Below are 20,869 nucleotides of genomic sequence, written 5' to 3'. Positions count from 1 at the left end.
GGGTGTAATGAGGTAAAACTTGAACTTTTTGGGGAAATCTATGGGACCTTCATGGATGTGAGCAAGGAAGACAAAAATAAGAAGATTGAATGTCTATAAAATGACAATGAGATCTACAGTTTTTGTGACTTTTTATTGAGATGGTTCGAAAATGATACAGGGTCACACTTTCTAAATGTTTTGATACTGCCACAGAAAATGTAATAATTTTTTCTATATAGATTGTGCATCAGTGTCTCTGTGTTACTGAAATTTGAGCAGAAGGTTGGATGACATTCAGTTGAAAAACAACACTATAAACTGTACAGAAGTTAATTTAAAGATGTATATCAGCTATATAAAATTGCAAATAAACTCCATAGCAACAAAACATTTGGCTGAGGGGAGCTACAAGAATCTAAAGTGAAATGCTGGAGACAGAATCTGAAACTTCTCATGCATTTTGCTAAATTATTGACTGGGGCATCTCAAAAGTCTTATTCTATTCATTACAGAGGTAAGTCTCATGTGTTAGATTAAATATGTAATGGATCAATTTTATGGTTCATGTTGTTGATTGCTGCACTCAGATCACATAGCAGTGAAATGGAAATGGGGTAGTTGTCAAAACTAAATTGCAAATTAAATTAAATTCAATAATACTAATGATATTGCTGCAGTATAATAATTAGAATTAGAATTGAATATATGCTCTTCATATAGACAGACAACAAAATAAATTAGATGAAAATCATAGAGGGTTAAACTTTTCTTTTTGTTGCTGGGCAACAGCTCAACAGCTGATGTGTACACACACAGCATTTGCTGGTAGCACAGGTGAACTCTCTCAACAACATGGACAGGAACCCATAGCCCAACACAGAGATGCTCCTATGAATGTAATATTTAATGTAGTAACTCCACTTACAGCAGTATGATGACCTCTGAAGGCAGAGTGGAGAGGTTCAGAAGGTTCATATCGTTACTTTCTGGTCAAAGGAGAAGATCCGAGGGGCAGTCTGTGGCATAGTGGGTACAGCAGACGCTCCATGTACAGAGGCTATAGTCCTCCTGCAGCTGGCCCCGGTTCGAATTCCGTATCGGACGGCCCTTTGCTGCGTGTTATTTCCCTCTCTCTGCTACTTGCTTCCTGTCTCTCTTCACTGTCCTATAATAAAGACATAAAAAGCCCCCCCCCCCCAAAAAAAAAAGGAGAAGATCCGAAAACAGGGCATGTTTTTAGAACAATAAGCATGCTTAATTAATATGAGCTGGTATAAAAATGTCCAAATAAGCAGTCAAAACGTGGCGATGAATAGGTACAATAGATCAAGATAGAAAAACAGTAAAAAACATTGTAAAAAAGGGAAGAAAAGCAAGCTACAAAGAACACAAAGAAGATCTCAGGTAACTCAAAACTTATCCAGGGCACACAAACATAAGGAGAAACAATAGCTTAAATACTAGGGCTGGGACTTTAACGCGTTAATTTCGATTAATTAACTACACACATATTAGCGCGTTAAAAAAATTAACGCATTTTAATCGCACACTATAATTTTTTTTTTTTTTTTTTTTTTTTTTTTTAAATACAGACGGATGGAAGCGTTGACAAGAGTGTGGTTGTGTGCAGATTATGCAACAAGGAATTCGCGTATCACCGCAGCGTATCAAGCCTCAAATATCACCTCAACGCTAAACATGTAGCAGCTAGCGTGGAAGCTAACGGGGGCCCAACGCAGCTTAACATCCAAGATTCTATATACTGTGTTTTCATGCATGCTACATTCAGATTTCAAATAGGGATATGTTCTGTGTTTGTTGAAATATTGTTGAAAATGTTAATTTTCTAAAGGATAAAGTATATATGCGATTAAAATGCGATTAATTTCGATTAATTAATTTCAAAGCCTGTAGTTAACTCGATTAAAAATTTTAATCGAGTCACAGCCCTATTAAATACACAAGGTAATGTCATGGGGTCTAAACACTCAGGAAAGCCCAAATCTGAGGAGGAAAAAATAAAAAAAAATAGACAAAGGCATGCATGGGAAACATTCTGTCAAAGTAAGACAGAAAATAACGCAAACAATAACTAAAACCCCAAACCGTTTACATTTGCATACTGATAGTCTGAGAATTTATATTGGAGGGGCAGACAGCAGGTATGGGCTACACAGCAGATTGGAGGAACCAGTGAGGTGGGGCTTCATAGCTAATTTTGCATAGCATGCTGTTGAGAAGAAGCAAGCACAAACTACAAGAAAACTGAGCTGTAATGGGTAATGGGGGCTAAAGGCTGCTCGGCCTGGCCCAGTGTGTGGGAGCTAATTTCTAGTTTCCAGGAGTCAGTCTGTGCTGAGGCACCAGCTGGTCCCAGAGGCTAAGTTCCACTGAGCGGGAAAACTTGACTAGGGGTTTCTAAGATTGTTGAGAGCAACTAATAGTGATATAAAGTTAATACATTACCATTCTGATGCTTCAACTTACATGCGGTCTTGTATAATTTAGCATCCTCTTTTTCAGGATCACTCTCTGGTTCAAAAAAAGTATGCCTGAAAGCCCAGTATTAGTTTTACCCAATGCTCTGTGTAGCAAAAACAGGTCAGGTAGTGTTAGCTGCTGGCAGGCAGCTATGTGGGTGGGACCGGATTACCATATTCATAGATCCCTATTCACTGAATGAGGAAAACGTTGCAGAGTCACACCCGAGACATATGGTCATGAGAGGTTTTCTTGTGGCAAGCATAAGGAAACGCACAAATTTGTGTAATGCAGATGAGTTTTTTGGAGTAAAATAAATGCGAGAGTTGGAAGTTGCTCCAAGTACGTGAACAAAAATAAAGACATTCAGAAAGGATGACTGGATAAGCTTTGCCTGGTAGAAGATCGATCAGTAAATTGTAGATTTGACTGACATTATTACATATGGTGTAATATCTGATGAAAAGGTCTCCGAAATTTTCAGTACTGAGCTAATATCAGGTTTGTGAAAAGACAGAGTGGATTCAATTTGTTGGGATAAGTACGTTTGTTTAACAAGTCTTCTTTTTGGCTGAAAAAGTCTTAAGCTGCAAGACAGAGAGAATATGTCAAAGAATCTAGGATTATGTTTGTTGCTGCTGGGTAAACAATAGTAACAAGTTTTCTATTAATCTGGATTCTTTCTATTGAAGGGCAGCTTCAGTTTTGCATTTATAATGCATGAGGGCAAACCCAACTTTCGAACTTAATGCAAACTGCTGACAGCAGCAGTCACTTTCAGGGTCAACTGCGCACTCCCACAGACTAGACAGTCGCCACCCCTCCTCAGTCTGTCTCCACCCTCATTTAACATAATTTCTCATTCTCATGAACAGTGAGCAGTCTTGCAGATGCCAGACCACGTTACACAAACACACGGATACTCAACTCGGTCTGCTGCACCATTCTGTGTTCAGCTGTTTTGGTCAGAGTGAACCAGATCTCTTGCTGTGGGGCTTTAGGTGTTGCAGTAGTACACGGTGATACAAAATCTGGGTCAAGGCTCCAGGGAACAGTAATCTATACTGTACATATCAGATCCATCAGTGAATTTGTAGGCTATTGATCCAGAGAACGCACTGAACCACAACCACACAAAGGTAGGGTAAAAGGCCAAACGACTTCTGTAAAGGAATGAGAGGAGCATAGGGATATAAGATGTGGTTTGCTATGTAAACACCTTTTGACTCTGTATGTGCAATGTGAATGTTTCTCTGCTCCCCTACAACCAAACTTGCTGTCTGGTATTTCATAGATCTGTTACTGCGCAGAAAGTTAAGGCAGTTAGTGCTTGCTTTATTCTGCTTTTTTTTCTCTCTTTTTTTACCCAGGGCAAAGTTTTGTTTGGCTTGTTCCCTTATCTTTCTTTCTCTGCCTTCTCTCTTAATCACCTCTAAAGCTAGCTATAATTGCCTGGATAGTTGAGTGTCTCTCTTTTACTCTCTCTCTCTCTATTTCTGTCTGCTTTCCATTGCTCATGCCATACCATAAGCACACAAGTGCAGATGAGAGGATGTGGCAATGGGATGTATCGGGAAAAACATGAATAATTAGGTAAATGTTTGTCTTTAGTTTTCAGTACAAAGCCTACACGATAACTAAAAGACGTTGACATTATGTAGTCTTTTTGAGAGAGACCTTTTTCTTTGTTGCGTGCTTCATACGTGATTTGCTTCATATTTTTTCAGTTTTCTAATTGTCATAGAGTGCTGTTAGCAGCTCCAGCAACAATTCCAGCTCCCTTTGCTAAAACAAATGCATGAAAATTGATGAGGGCTAATCAAGCACTTCAGGGCTTGTCTGGAGGAATACCAATCAGTCATTAGAGATGTTGATTAGTCAAAAACAATGTCTTGTGGACTTTGTGGCTGGCCTCTCTGTGAATATTTGTGCATAATTGGTTTGTGAGTCTATATCAACATGTACACCGCCATGCTGTTCTGGAATACTGCGATAGCCCACATGTGGGCCTTCAAATTATTTGTTAAACCTTTGTATGATTATGAATCATATTCTCCTTGCTTTAAGCCTGTACATGACATAAGAGAATTGAGTGAATTTTACTTGACGCCCCATCTTTCATCCTTCCTAAACAGGCTTCTAAAACATGTAGAAATCAGTAGGACAATTTTGATAAGTAACAATAAATCAGGTGGATGTACAAAAATTGTTTAATTGTTCCATCTAGGATCAGCGTGCAGTGTGTAAGCCAAGCTTCCTGCAGCTCTGAGATCAGATGTCAGCCTGTTAGCACCAGTCTAACTCCTACCGTGACTAACTAGCTGCAGCTTCGAGCCATCTAACAGCATGTCAGCTCTAAAAAGAGCCAGTTCTGGTGGTCAGGTAAACTAATTTATCAGTTTTCACACATTTGAATGTGGCATATGGACCTTAATTAGGATAATTGCAGAAGTTTTGCTACATGGCCGGCACTTTATAATGATTCAAACAAATAAACAATGTCCAGGGCAAGTGAGTAACTTTAAAGGAGGAAATAACTGCACTATAACTCAAAGATATTCATCATAAAGCACATTAAAAGCAAGTCAGTGGAACGATACTGTAAATACCACCATACTGTATATGTACAACAGATTTAATTAGTGTTTAATTATTCCCCATAAGAAGTTTTAAAATAAACACAGAAGTTATGATGAAGTTTATGACCTTTACACAGTAGCATGTCTCAAGATTTCCACTCGGCTTCCATACTCCAATTAGTTAGTCTTTGCCTTAAAGGGATAGTTTGCCTCTTTTGACATGAAGCTGTAGGGCATCCCATACTAGCAATATTATTTATGAACGTTTTCTTACCCCCTGCTGCGTACTGTGAGCCGTGTTCCAGCCTCGTTTTGGCGTTGACGAAGGTAGTCCGGCTAGTTGGCTTGGGCTTAAAAAATAAAGCGTTTTGCTTCTCAAAACAATATGCGTTCAAAAGAGTAATACATCTGCATCACAAAATCGTTCATCCAGAAAAAGTCAGACCTCACAATCGCTTGGCGCTATTTTCTCTCTACCTTCGTATCACTACGGGCTGTGTAAACCGTGCAGACCGAAGTGCAGACCGAGCAGTAAACACCGTAACAGGTGCGGCTGTCGGCAGGTGGCAGCACGCAGTGATACGAAGGGAGAGAAAATAGCGCCAAGCGATTGTGAGGTCTGACTTTTTCCTGGAGAACGATTTTGTGATGCAAATGTATTACTCTTTTGAACGCATATTGTTTTGAGAAGCAAGACGCTTTATTTTTTAAGCCCCAGTCAATTAGCCGGACTACCTTTGTCAATGCCAAAACTCAGCTGGAACTCGGCTCACAGGACGCAGCAGGGGGTAAGTCAATGTTCATAAATAATATTACTAGTATGGGATGTCATACAGCTTCATGTCAAAAGAGGCAAACTATCCCTTTAAGTCCACTCCTATATCCTATCCTTATCTCACTCATTCAATTCAAATTTAATGATAAACAACAGCAGATGCAGCAAGGCAAGATCCTGATATCTCATGCTGACACTTTGGATTTTCACTCGAAAAGTGGAGCAGTGAAGTAAAGGGTATCGATGTTCAGCCAAACAAAACACAGAGTAAAGCTGTTTAATTTTACATAAGACACCACAGACCATCCATATCCAGGACACACACATCCGCAGCGCTGTGCTACTGCAAAAGCAATGCTGGGAAAAGTTAGATGGGCAGAAACCAGGAGACAACAAAAGTTGTTGCATGATTCATCTTTGAAAGGGAATAAAAACAACAGAAGAGAGCACTGCTTTTCTCAGTTCCTCACACAATGAACATTTAATTTGTGCCTGATGAACACACAAAAAAATCTGTGTTCCCTCACCAATGTCTTTTTTCCTTCGATCCAAGTAAAGCCCCTTTTGTTTGTGGGAACTTGAAAGTGAGATTTTATTTTATTTTACCTTTGTAGTTGGCAAACATGACTCCAGTTCCTTCTGTGAATTTCCCAAGTGTGTATGGACATAGGATACACTTAAAATATTAAACTGTCCGATAAGCGAATGAGCTAAAGAGAAAAGTGGCTTTAATACGAGCAGCTTTGCTTTGATTCCTATTTGACTGAGAGGTAGCTTCTAGTTTGGTATAAGACGTAACACATTTGTTCTTTGCACTGTAGTTTGTTTTGATGTATTCTTTCTGAACTATTTCTTGATGGTAATTCACAGTTTGAGACAACTCAGAGTCTAGTGCATGTTTGTCCCTGTCCCTTTTTGAAAATAGTCAATGCCGTCGTACCTTTGAAGGTTTTTTTTGGGAAGACAGAAAGTTGAGCTGCTTTTTTATGATCGTCCTCAGTGAATCAGTCTCCCTTATGGGCTTCATACATTGCTTTAAACAGCCTTCCATCACAAGTTTGTCCTCCCTTCATAGTCTGTCAGTAGTGTGCTGTGGCCCTGCCTCGGTGTAGTCATTTGGTGAGGGCCTAGCCCACTGCACAGCTCCACACTGCTCTGATTAGACTGCAAGACTCCCCATGGTGTCTGTGATCAGTGGCCATATTCGTCTCACACCATCCATCTCTTCACCCAGCCCTCTATTTCCATCTCTCTGAGCTCCATTGCTCTTCCTTTGTCGCTTTTTTGTTCACTCTTCTCTCATTCTATCTTTCTATCCATCTGTCCCGATCTCTCGGGAGGCCAGCCCAATTAACCTGTTTAAACAGCCATCTGAGCATCCCATCCATTCCAGTGTGGATGTGTGAGAGAGAGCCAGTTCACTGAGCCAGGAACCCAGTGTTAAGCCCCCATCCCCTGCCTTCCTCAGTCTCCATCCTCACCTCACCTCACCTCCCACTCCCCACTCCTCCTCATCATAGATTTCCTCCTCTTCTGTCTGTATCCTCGTCTCTTGCTCACAATGCGCCTGATTGTAACAGATATCAGTGTGATCCAGTGCTGATAAAAGAGGTTTCTTCACTGTTTTGTTGGTCACAGTGACATCTGATGCATTCGGTGCATCATTCTTTAAACAATTGCCTCGGGAGATATTTCTTTTGCCAGCGCAATCTGCCTGATCTGAGCTTTTTTATAACTCTTTTCTTCTTCAATGTTTCTTCATTCATTTCGCTGTCTCTGATTGCAACCTCCACACATTCCCCATCCTGTCATTCATCTCTCTTTCTGTCCTTCACTTCTCTCCCTGCCTCCTCTCACCTTCTTTCCATCACTCCTCAGCTTTCTCCCTCTCCCCTGACTCTTTTTCTTTCTCACTTCCCTTTCAACACTTGTCAGCTACTTCGTGTCAGGCTGTCCAAAGAACACCACAAGAAGGTCACATCTCTTCTCAACGTTCCTCTCCTCCTTGTCCTTGTCTTGTTGGAGGAAGATGAAAACTTTAATTAGAAGGATGGGGGAGGGGGGAAAGGTGAAAATTGGGTTTGGTTTGTGATATCATTCAGGCAATATACAAAGAACCGCTTTTCTGTCTTCCATACAATCATGATGAAGAAATAACATGAAAATATTCATTTCCTGTTGGGCGTGCACTGGTAGAATTTGTCACATTTCAGTGGGTGACTATTCACATTGACTAGACTGTGGAGAAGTGCTTGGCTGGCTGTTTGGCACACTGGGGTGTCTGTCTTATTTGCCAGATCAATGCACAACCTGCGCCCAGTGCTTTAGACAACTTGTTAATGTGCAGCTTGGTGCCGTTGGGCTTCATTGCTTTGTTGTTGGCCAATTTTTATAATCTCTCTTATAGCGGTATTGATGCGACTGAGTGAAAGAGGAGCTATTGAAGGTCTGTGTGTTTGTGTGTATGATGTTGGAAGGGTTGGAGCTGGCACTGTCTTTTTCTTTAATTGGTGCAAAAACAAGACCCTCTGGGAACTCCATGCACAGTCTGTCACTGCATTTCTGTGTGGGTATTGGTGCTGTTAGTTCAGCCTGTCACTGTTAAGACATGCAGGCAATCATAGAGAATGTCAACTCACACACACACAGGGAGTGATTACACACCAACAGTTGCCTCTTGCCTCTGTATTCATTGACTTATTGAATTAAGCTTTTATGGATTTTCTCTTTTTTTTTTTTTTTATCTTAAGTATTACCTTTGCTGTTTAAATATCAAGAAACTAAATTCGATTCATTCTGGGCTTTGTTGTATTTAAGTTTTATTATGTATGTTTCCAAACAATATACAGATAGAGGGGAGGAAACTCAGCTTTCAAGTGATCCTACAGTTTTTCCTGTCTTACTCACAGCTTTAAATGTTTGCAGAAGTTGTTGTCTCTGTAAAATAGCCCAAAGATAATAAAGTTGCTTTCATTGTACTAAAAAAAATACTTTCATACTGCAATACTTAAATCTGTGTTGAATACACTACCAGGCGCTGTTACAGCATCGAGCTTGCTGGATAAACTCCCCCATCTGGGTTTACAGTGAGGATGTGGGACCAGTCTCTGAGTCTCAGAGTCTCCAGCATTAGCCATTAAGGCAAGGAATCTCATAAATGATGTGAGAGGAAGTGTAAGTACGACAAGAGAGAGGTGGCCAGTGCTAAGGCTAAACACAAACTGCAGCCAAATGGATCATCTCCGAGCTATCCTGATCCCCAGTAGTAGCTTACATTTAGTGATTCATTCACTGCTTAATTGTCCTGAAGACAGACCGGTTGCTACACTGGCTCAGCAGCATCCCATCCGAAAGTAGAAAGTAGTGTGGGATTAAGGGTCGGCACTACCTGTCTGGAAAGCAGCCTTTGTCAGATATGAGCAAAGCAACACATCCATGTTGTAGACATAATGTCATAGCTGTTGTTCCTTCACCATCTGATGATAATTATAGTCAGCTTGAGAATGTTTTACACAGTGTACTTTTATCAGACAATCTATCCCATCCTTGTCAATAAGGCTGTTTATATGGCATTTAAAAAATAAAAAAAGAAGATTGTTTGTCTGACTAAGATTTTGGACTTTTAAAGTGTATGTTAACACAGCCATACTTGAATGAGACTGAGTCTCTCCAATATGGTCTAACACATACAGATAATGCAGCCCATTAAAGCTGCTATCATTCAAATATTTTACTTACTTTATGTTACGCTTGCTGTAAGTAGCACAAAGATGTCTGTGCAGTGGATTTGGCTATTCTTACTTGCACAATGATTTCCTACAGCAGAACCTTCTGAACATTTTCTCTCACGATCCAAACAGTTGCCGCATCGCACATACTTTAGTAAATAGCCCAATTCCAGTCGTTGTGCACGTCAACTGTTGCAAGGACATTGGTCTAATTAAATGACTTGGTCGAGCAGTAACTCTACTTAGCTGTGTACGCAAGCATGCTCAATGAGACTCGCCCCGCCATACTATTTCCACATACGCATTCACAAATGTTCCCATTTTTTTGGTGTTCTTACTTGTTTTGTCATTAAAATGAAGATTGATCATTCTGAAGATTGATCATTCTGATTGTGATAACAACCCCTCAATTACCTCTTCTGTCATTGCTTAGCTTCAGCATACAGGCCTCTGCTTTTTATTACTTCAATACTGCTGCACTGTTGGCGGTGTGCCTAGTTCAGACAGAGAGGAAACAATAATTGGTGGACAGTGAGAGAAGGGGAAACAACCACAAACAGACCTGCCTGTGTTTTTTCCCCCTTGGGTGTTTCTAGGTTTCACAGATACCAGGACCTAAAAATCAGTAATGCATGCCTTAAGTTAAGTTTCTATCGTTTTTATCGTTGCTGTTACATTCAGGCAGCCATTCAAAATCCCATTTGTGTTGACATGTGTTTCCCAAATAATATATTTGTTATTGTTGTTCCTACCTTCCAAATCTAATCTTTGAGATTATTTTTGAGAAACATCCTTAAATGATGGCAAAGAAGAACTAGAATAGGATTACACAAAAAGGAAAGTGAATGAGACTAACAGAAGCCAGCAAGGGAGCTTTTTTTTGTGTTTGTTTAAGGTGGATATATTGAGCAATACAAGCAGAGAAGCAATCTGATAAGCAGAGGCTTATCTGCCTCTTTTTTAAATGCAATTCATCTCTTACGTTCTAGTAGATCTGTCTAGACGAGGACACTTGTGAAACAGCTACTACACTCGATGGACGTGGCGGTGAAACTGTTGTCCCCTCTGACTGAGTCCTGATCGACTGTCTGTACGTCTGGCTTCTGTGAAGAGTGCTTGGACGTGATCACTGGCTTAATTAAGGGTAGACAGAACAAAAAAACATGGATTTACTCACAGGCACTTCTTGTAATGGGAACCTAGTTTCAGCTGTTGTCGAGGCGTAGGAGGAAACACAGCTGCCAGCGCAGAGATTCCGCGATATGTTGTCTAGACATTATAATCCTCAAGAGGGGAGTCTGCAGGTGCCATGAAGGAGGAAGGAAACGAGGACGAGGGGCCAGAATAGGATGTGACTCATCCTCTTCTGAATTGTTTCATAAGAGATCAAAATCACCATTGTTCCCTGGTGGTGCTGATTGCTCCTTACTGAGCTGGTTTATGGTGCCATCTTAATGAGTTGACATCCCCCTGATTGGCTTTTGGGTCTTTAAGTTGTGCCTAAATGGGTGAATGTTTAGATCAGTTTCTGCTGAGTAATTATTACGTGTTTTTTTTTTTCCAAAAGAAACAAAGAGTGAAATTTGTATAACAAAACTATCACTGAGTTAAAAAATGAATGGGATATAAATGGGATGAAATTTAATAAAGTTTTCAAAAACTGATTGTAGGAATTAAAGTTTGTGATATGAGGAAATGTGTGTAATATGCAATAAACCTGGCACAGTTATGCAGCAAAGAAACCATTCCAAGTACTCATTAAGCTCGCTCAAGATATACTGTGTGTTGCATCAAGATGTGTGAGAGTACTACACCGTACCGTGATCTTTATGGTTTTCCTTTGTGCTTTAAGTTAATCTCTCTGTGAGCGACCGAGCCAGTTAGACATGGGAGCAAAGCGAGTTTCCAGAAAAATGGGTTTTATTTACCCCAAAAAAAAAGCAAAAACACACAAAATCACCTTACTACAAAGGGCCCTTAAAAGAGGCCAAATTAACAAAATTGAACTTAAGTCATTACTGTCAGGCCCAAGAGTGGAGGACGCAGGAGCAGGAGATGATATATCCAAAGAGCTTTTATTGAGGAGCAGAAGTTCTCAAGGCTCTCCAGAGAGAAAGAAAACAGGCTATGGAAGTTATCAATTAGAATATATACTTCTCCCAAAATGAGAGAAGTACATCTTTGAAAAACTATCAAAATCACTCCACTATAAGGAGGAAAAACAAAAGGACTATCAAAATTTAGCTTTAACTTAATATCACTCCTGCTACGGAGGAAAACAAAAATCTCTCCTGAAAAATCGGAGGCACTACACCATGAAAATTTATTAAACAAAAACTTACTCCAGGGGAGGAAAAACAAGAACGCTATGAAAACTTAAACTTGACTTTAGCACAGTTATATTATTAAAGTTATCAAGAACAAAAAAATCTCTCTTGGCGAGGATACAACAAAAATGGTAATCTTGGAACTTGGCAAAGCAATGGCTTGGAAAAGGCGAGAGTGATGCACGTAAGACCAACTGATACAACACACTGGCACAAGACAAGGGGAGACGCAGACTCTTATGCACACAGGGATAATAGGGAATAGGTGGAATCATTCATACGACAATCAGGCTGGAACACGAGAGGAAGGGCAAGTGACCTGAAACGAGAGGGAGAGTTAATATTTCAAAATAAAACAGGAAATGATGAAACATGACATGGAGACGAGACAAAAAAAACACTTGACCTCACTGTGTGACAATTACAGTAACTCAACCAACAAAGTAACTCCAAACTAACTGACTAAATCAAACTGACCTAAAACACAACAAACAAACAGGATTTAAATACCGACTGATCAGGCCTGTCTGACACATAAAGGGAAATAATCTAACGAGGAACCAAAACTGTTTGTTTGAAATTAGTTTAACTGTTAAACTAATTCTGAAATCAAAGAGAACACAAAAATATTTGAGAGAAATAAATGTATTGTCCCCTCCATGATGCAGCAGTTCATGGTATGGCCCAATCAGCTCTTCAGGCATGCCACACTGCTGCTTCAGAAGCCTCCTATCCCAGAGGTCAACTGCCACACAGCCTCCCGAGCACCAGTACAAGAAAAAGACATTAGCAAAATTGACGGTACAAAAGTGGACTAAATGTGCGTGCTACAAATAGAACTTGTGCATTTCAAGAATGGCAAATAAATACTGTACATGTAAAGAATAATGTGTCCCAGCATATGAAAATAACTCATTATGTAGAAGTGTTGGTGATTGGAGTTACCTCCTCAAAAACAGCATGCGAAATCATTTGGAAATTGTTTTCAAATGCAACTCCAGGAAATCTACCTAAACAAGTATTTTTAGTATAATATAGATGTAGTACAAACTTGGCACCATGATACAGTCTTTCTTAAGAGTGGTCACTCTAATATCTACCTCCATGTGACACGTGTGCCCTGCAGGTGTATTCTGTGCGTTTGTATGTTCGGCTGTCAAATCAAAAATTGTCGCCACATCCCCACTGACCACTATCGTTTGTGTTTTTTTGATCGTTGGCTGTATCCTTGGCTGTTACCGTTTTGCAGAATTGGACATTAAACTTGTGTCAATTATTTTGTCTGCAGTGAAGTTTGATGACTGCATGGGGAACGACGCTGTGGTTTTCCAAAGCAGTGACCCCATCTTCAGCGTGCGGACAGATGGAGCCGTCTTTGTCCAGGCAGAGGGAGCCAGCCTGGATGAACCGGTCCAGTTTAAACTGACAGCGAGTGGTCCACACACGCATGCATGGGAGACTGTGGTTCAGCTGGCGCTGATTGACCTAGCATCAACTGAGCAAAATGAGGTGAGTTACACACATAAAATATCATGCTTTAAATTTCAATTATCATCTCAGAGGTTCTTCTTCCTATCACATTTTCTCCCGTGGTCTGGTGATAGTAACAGCACAGAATCAGGTCATAACTCCTTGGGGTTTTTACAGATAGAGGGAGAGGGAACAGAGTGGGGCTGAGTGAAGCAGCAATAGAAAACATTTCCAAGTGATAGAATCACACTGCCACACGGGGGAAGAGTACGTTTCCCTCAGCTATAAGCTGTTATTGGAAAACATCCTACGTCTAGGCACCCCAGGGGTTCTCTGCTCTTTCGTTTCTATTTAAAATCTGTCAGAGGTCAGGGGAAGACTGAGCAGCCTGAGGCTACGGCTACACGAAAACGTTTTTCACTGTAAACGATACTTTTTCTTATCGTTTGGCTTTTGCGGCCACACAGAGCCGGCGTTCCCACTACCCCAAAACGATAGTTTTTGAGAACGGGTTCCAGAGTGGGAAGATTTGAGAACGGCGCCGTTTCGTTTCCATTGTTACAGCGAAAACGGATTCGTTTACATCTACGTCACAGCCACATGGCTAACGCCAGTGACGTATACACATACGTCAGTGACCAGAACAAAAAGCGGCTTCCATTCAAAATCCGGAAGAAGAAGACAACACAACAAGGACAGACAGCGATCATCATGGACCCCACAACATTGATAGCAGCACTGCTGCAGACACTGCTAACTACAGCGGCATTGTTGAAGGAACAACGTGAGCTTCACGCTGGTAGAAGTAGGGGCGTACACGCATGCGCATTGCTTCTTCTATTGTTCTGGTGTAACCGGTGGGGGTGGCTTACAGCGCACCTAGAGGTGTTTCGTGTGTACTGCATCGTTTTCAGCAAGCGTTGCGTTGCCATGTGGACACAGAAGCTTCCCTGTGTGGTCGCAATCATTTTCGTACCCGTTTTCAAAAAAACCCTTGTTTCGTTTTCGTGTAGCCGTAGCCTGAGTTAAGCTGTTCCCGTGACTACAGGACCACATGGCCAGATCAGATAGTCAATACCAACGAGTGTTAATCAGATTAGGCAATAACAACACAAATGATTACGAGCCTGTCTTCACTTCCTCAGTGCGACTTCAGACACCCCTTTCATGAGTAAGTTGTTGATGAAATCAACTCTAACTGAGACAAACATGTCACCCACAAGATATTCTGACTTGACAAGGATCCATTCAGTTTCAACAGGCAAACGTAGCCTCGGGTACGAACCGGCTGTCACCAGGAACTCACTTCAGTTGTGTTGAAGCTTTAAACTGTGCTTGAAACAGACTGATGTTATGCGTGATGTCATAGGTATTGTTGGTTTAAGTGACTCCAGCAAATAGCAATCAGATTTACTGCTACTGTCAGTTTCTTTTGCCCACAATTTTTTGTTATCAGCTGTTTCTCTGCAGTTTTTTAATTGAAAAAGCTCCTAACACCATGGCTGCCTGCTCAGAACCAACATACAAATCAAGTTAGTCACTAGCTGGTGAGTCTAATAGGGTATTATTCATCTGGAAGGCAGATACCCTACTCTCAGGATTTGATGGAGATGGAAAACAATTGTGGTTTTTTTCAGGAGACAAGAAAAAAAATCACCAATTGGGATACAAATGTTGCTCTGCTAAAAATGTTCATTTGAAATCAAATGTCAAACCATTTAAAATCTTAAGAATAGCAAGTAAGAGTTATTTAGGTTTTGTTTTTTTGCTGTTCTAAAAAAAGTTAATTTAACAATCAGTTTCATTCACTGTTCTGGACAGTATAATCATCAGATAAGCTAAAAATCTACATGATTCTATGCTTGATGAAATGAGATATTGAAATAGAAATGGGATAGAAACTTGTCCGAAGTGACATGAATTCACTTAACTTGTGTCTTTCCATTTTTTGCAAATGATTGGTTGCCACACATGGCAAGTGAGTCACTGCTGTAGAAAGAAATGTCAGAAGCCAATTTGAACTGCACAATTCTTGAGTTTATAGGAAATCAATTTTGAGCAGTTTATATAATGTAATGAAAAGATGAAAAAGGAAACAATGTAAAAACTTAGTTTGAAAGATTGAAAGCCCGACATTTTCGACATTTCTAAGTATTTCAAACTAAAACATGAAAAAAAGTTTTCAGCTTACTTTACTTTGCATTGTGCACAGCTAGAGAACAGAAGAGATGGCACTAAGTCAGCCAAAGAGAAAATGGGACATCAGCCAACGAAGGATCTATGAGACTGGGTTCTAAAGACAAGCATGCTGTTCGGGCAGTGTACGCTCGCCTCACAGTGTTTTCATTCCAGCAATTCAAATCCTTCACGGTACAGTGTGTTATAAACCTCAGCACTAAACGGTAATGTGTTAAAAGGTCAAATAACTGGCTATTTGGCTTAATCCCCCACTGAGTCAACTAATGCAGAGATCCTGAGGAGCCATGAATAGAAAGACCAACAATGAGAGAACAAGACATCATCAGTGGTCAGAAATATGCTGCAAGTGCTATCCAGCACACATGTAGCAGGAGAAAGACTCTAACACAAAATGTGATGTTTCATTATGGAATGGCGCTTTGTGGCGTGCTCTGCTGAATAATAACTTCCAGATGTCTGGGTAGCCAGGGGCTTTCTGATATCAAAGCGTGCAGGGTTTTTGGGAGGCAGTGGCGTGGAGGGGAAGAGCTGGGACCACCGCCAGCTGGCTAAGGCTGATGGCACCAGGGCTGGGGGGCCGCATCCATTTCACACTCAGTGACTCCTGTTCACATAGCGTTAGTGTGCATAAGCGTGTGTGTTTGGCATGTGTGTGAGAATGGTATTATTATTGTGGGTGATTATGTTGAATCAAGTGTGAATTATGCTAATTTTGCATAAAATGTTTTAATGCCGCTTATGGTCTATGTGTGGCTATCCTTTTGATAAAGGCATGAAGTGTCTTACATTTGGGTTTTATCAGTGCAAAGGTCGTGTACCTTCTCCAGTTTGGATGAAGGGAAACGAGACAACCTTTAAATCTGTTTAATTCATGAAGTTGGAGTGAAAGAGAAAGAGAAAGAGAAAGAGCAACTCTGCGCTGCAAGTTGTGATCACACTTACACAATTGTTCGAGGAAAGTCAGTCAGCATTTTGCAGCAGTAACAGTACAGCTTTTCTCTCTAACTCTCACTTTCCCTGTTTTTGTTTTCTCTCTACCATTTTCTGTGTACATTTCTCCTCAGGGAACTCACTAGTACCTGTTTGCATGTGTAGATAAAAGAATCTAGTGCATGACTTATTTAAGCAAAGGGAGGCTGGAGAGGGGTGGGAGGGAGTTCACATCTGCTTCTGACAGCCCTTCTACTCATCCCCCTCAATCCATCCTAAACACGTCTCGTTCCTCCTCTGCCTTACCTCATCGCACCTGTAGGATGTGGGGCAGCCATCCCCTGCAGTCAGCGCCACTTAGCCTTCCTCTCTCTGAAGAAGAAAGAATACATTTGTCCAGACCCAGCTCACATCTGTCTCATCTCACTCTGCTGACAAACCGTGTTTGTGCACACAGGCATGTTGTGCTTGGCAGAGGTTAGTCTCTTGAATATGGACTGAATGTAAGGGTTCGTGTTCATGTCTCAGTGAACCTGTCACACTGAACAGCAAACATACAGCATGGCAACATGTGTTTGGAAGGCTAACTCTGTCTGGTAGCACTGCGCAGGAGGGCGATGGAGTGCTTTGTGGGCTTTAGCATAAGAACCAGCTGCTCTGGACTATGAAAATGACTTTGTGTGTTCCAGGGGTCATAGCTCCCCTAGTGGTCAAAAGAGGACATCCTGGTGCAAATGCTAACTTGAGAGAAAGCATGTATACATGCTGCACTTTACTTCATTGCCAAACTTTTAGCACAGGTCTCCCATATGAAACGTTTTTTGAATAATCTTGCTGAGCATTTTTTCTGTTTATAATAATGTGGCCCTATTATGTCGTATGTTGTCTTAATTTGCTTATAAAAGTACTTTTATCTGAAAAAAAATTGCAAGATGAACCACCTAGTAATTGGCAGTATTATACATGTGTAAGATCATACTTTGGGAAATCCCATCCAGACCTCAAACCCTAGTGGTTTGATATTCACATTGTTATTAAAGACCAAAGCTGTCCAGGCAATTTATTTTTTTATCCTCACTCATAGATCCAGAAGTCTGAAACTCTTTTGGTATTTTTTCTATGTAAGTTCTTTGGGAAATACATGAACTAGAAAGAGAAGTAACATCACACACACACAAGTGGCATCCAGTTACTCCATCTTTAAAGATGACTTGTTCATGTCATCTCACATCATCAAAATCATCGTCATGTTGCATCACCTGTCCTGAGTGCCGTGTGCTGGTTTTCTAAGCGAACAGATTCTGAACCTATTTTTGTCTTTTCCATGTCTTTTTTTTTTTTTTTTGGTTGTGGTGGTGGTGTTTTGCTTTTATATTCTTCTTTTCTTTGAACTCAGTATACCAGCATTTATTGTGCTTCACATCTGAAAACTTTACTGTTGGGTTCAGTCTCACCATTCAGCAGTCGTATTTTCCAGACAAAAATGCATGCCTTCAGCACTAATTTGTCAGAATGAAACTCTTTTGTAGATTTCCCTCTCAGAATCCCAACAGCAGCAGCCAGTGAGGGAATACAGTAGAACATTGAGCTGAAAAACTAAGAAGGCGGCCTGCCTTCAAGAGTTGGTTAAGACAAAAATAAGGGGCAAAAAGGGGGAAGGAAACTGGCAAAATTTGTCAAAAGTTTGGAAACAACTACATATTTATTCAAAATGATTGGATAAGTGTCCACTTGTTTAGTTTCTTAATGCATACTGTGAGCTAACGTGTCATCCATATAAATGAAAGCATACCATTTAACGCTCACATCTGTGAGCCCAATTTGTAGACCGTGGTAGATTAGTCAATCATGACTTAATTTCACTCTAATATGATCTCTTCTTCTACCACTCTTCTTTAGAACTTACAGTGTTGTGGGTTGCACTGTATAATATATCTGAAACAAAGTACTTGCTTGATCGAGAAGAGCATGACACCTTAGCCTGTGTCTGTCCTCATCCCACACCTTTACCCACCCACACAAATACACCAGCTTGCTTGACACATTTTCTTCAAAACAGCCTTTAAAGCTTTTTTCATTATTACTTTCCTAGGCATCCATCTAATGAAGGCAGCCTTGAAAAAATTGTTTCTGCTGGCAGATACATGCCAGCCCTCTGAGGAACCTTGACCAGGCAAGAACAAACAAAGAGACAAAGAGAAAACACTTTTTATAGACTGCATTGCGCAGGACCTTCAACTTTCAATATGTGCCAGAAGCCATTGCTATCTTCCCGCACTGTTGCCTGCTCCTCTGGTGTATTTCTTTCTTCTTCTTCCTTTTTTTTTCAAATGTCAACTGCTGGGGTGGAACTGTAAGGCTACATATTACACATAGGTATCATAAAATGAAAACTGGAATAAGTCTTAACAACACCGTCCTCTTTAAATGCAAATCTATGGTTATTTAATCTCTTTCTTTTGCTCATGAATTTAAAAACCTTGACTTTTTTTACTTGTAGTCTGAACACTTTATCCGTATGGATACACTCATAAGGTATGTGCATGTAAATGTGCATTCTACCCTGTGGCAAGGTTTCCCATACTTTAAGGAAATTGTTTTCTCGATCACGATGGCGATTTGCAGTTGTTGTGTTTTACCTTTGTCCTGCATAGACAGTTCGTGGCCTTAAGTTCTGTATTCGTACACAGTTGTATGAACATACACAAGGACTACAAGATGATTAAGTTTGAGCATAAAACATTCAAACCGCTCGATCAAACACTTAGATTACACACTTACTAAGGCAACAGGCAAAGAAGAACTCAGTTGAAATGAAACAGTCAATGATTGATAAGTGAGTGCCATGAGGGTGCAGTATCATTTACGTCATCACCTGAGGTGTCGTCTTAACGAGCGGGACCATCCAATACAGATAAGTTCAACTGAGCCAAAATAACCCCCCCCCCCTCACTGGTCATCCTGTTGCAGACATGACAAAGAAATGAACAGGGAACTCATTGAGACCTGCTGACAGGAGTGTTTGGCGGGTAAAGCTCTGTGCAGTTGTTTCACCTGCTGGCACACCGTCAGCCTAACGCAGCCCAGTGGTTGAGAAGTCACTGTTGAGGAGATAAGCTGTCAGGACCTACTCACTGGGAGGAGAGACGGAGAAAAACAATAATACTGCAAGAAGAGAGCTGGGGGGAGCATGGAAGCAAGGGATAGTTCAGGGTTAGTGGGATTGAGACAGAGAGCAGCTCATGCATAGCTTTGACAATGGTGCTTGGGACTGAATTCTTGACATTGTTTTTACAAGCTTGTAACCCTGAGACATGCAGATAAAGGTATGCATTCTCAGCTTTGATTTCTGAAAAATAGTTATGTGCAATATACTTAAGCATAAGGAGCAACATATTTGATTATCTGCACTGTATACCTTGAAGGAGAAGTTTGTTTTTTTTAAACCTGGACCTTATTTCTGGCATAAAATACGTTCATCTACTCACCGATAACAGTTTGGTGAAAGTTGGCTTCCTTCGGACGCTATTTAGGTCCGCGTATATATCCATATAACGGGAGTGAACGGGGGCATCGGCCGATGACCCTATATATGGAGATACGCGCATTTAAATATCGTCCGAAGGACGCCGACTTTCACCAAACTGTTATCGTAAGTAGATGAAAGTATTTTATGCCAGAAATAAGGTCCAGGTTTAAAAAAAAAAACTTTCCCTTTAACTAGTCCAGGGATACCCAATTAAAGCCTTCTTATTACAGTCAGTGGCTTTGTTTGTACCCACTCTGGACGTCTTTGTAATGAAGCAGATTATTCGAACACTCTTCATCAACTGATATTCTCTGTTTACACTTAGGAATATTTATTAGGTTAGGTAATGTGCTTCATTGACTCACATTTGAAGTAGCTGCGCTGACTCATATTTGAGCTAATTGTCTTGAGGAGATTGAAAGTGTGTTTCTTTCTAGCTCCTTATTTGAGCATCTTTCAAAAAGACAGGTTTGTGGTGGTCATTTCTCTGCCTGCAGGTTTACGATGGGAACGTACTGTATGATTGAAGCATGTTTCTGTGACTCGGCTGTCATTGTCTGCTTAAAGAGGCTTTAAATCTAACCTCAGACATGCTCTCTGTTAATATGCTTTTTAAATCTGACGTAAATGACAAAGTCTGAAACTTATGGTCTTTTTTTTTTACACCCACAAAGACACACGTACTAGAATTCTGGAATGTAACACCAGCTGTGTTTTTGTGTGATGCTCAATGGTAGAAATTGCTCATTGCAAACCCCACACTATAAATGTCACACTTCCAAGAGCTTTGATAGTCTTTTAACTGATTCTACAAAGTATTTTCAAAAATGTTGGGTAGTTTGACAATGACAAAACTAAGAATTATACAT

General features: G+C 40.5%; 1 protein-coding gene across 1 annotated transcript in view; it reads left to right on the top strand.

Moving 5' to 3' along the window:
• Positions 1 to 20,869, top strand: part of LOC142389794 (cadherin-4-like) — a 277,273-nt gene that overhangs the window by 174,747 nt on the left and 81,657 nt on the right. The window contains exon 4 of the mRNA XM_075474898.1: positions 13,161 to 13,381. Coding sequence (XP_075331013.1) covers positions 13,161 to 13,381 — 221 coding nt within the window. The remainder of the gene's footprint in view (positions 1 to 13,160; positions 13,382 to 20,869) is intronic.

Source organism: Odontesthes bonariensis, chromosome 10, assembly GCF_027942865.1.
Source record: "Odontesthes bonariensis isolate fOdoBon6 chromosome 10, fOdoBon6.hap1, whole genome shotgun sequence".
Taxonomy (NCBI): Eukaryota; Metazoa; Chordata; class Actinopteri; order Atheriniformes; family Atherinopsidae; genus Odontesthes; species Odontesthes bonariensis.
Note: the sequence above shows the minus strand (reverse complement) of the source record. Positions and strands in the feature narration are given on the sequence as shown.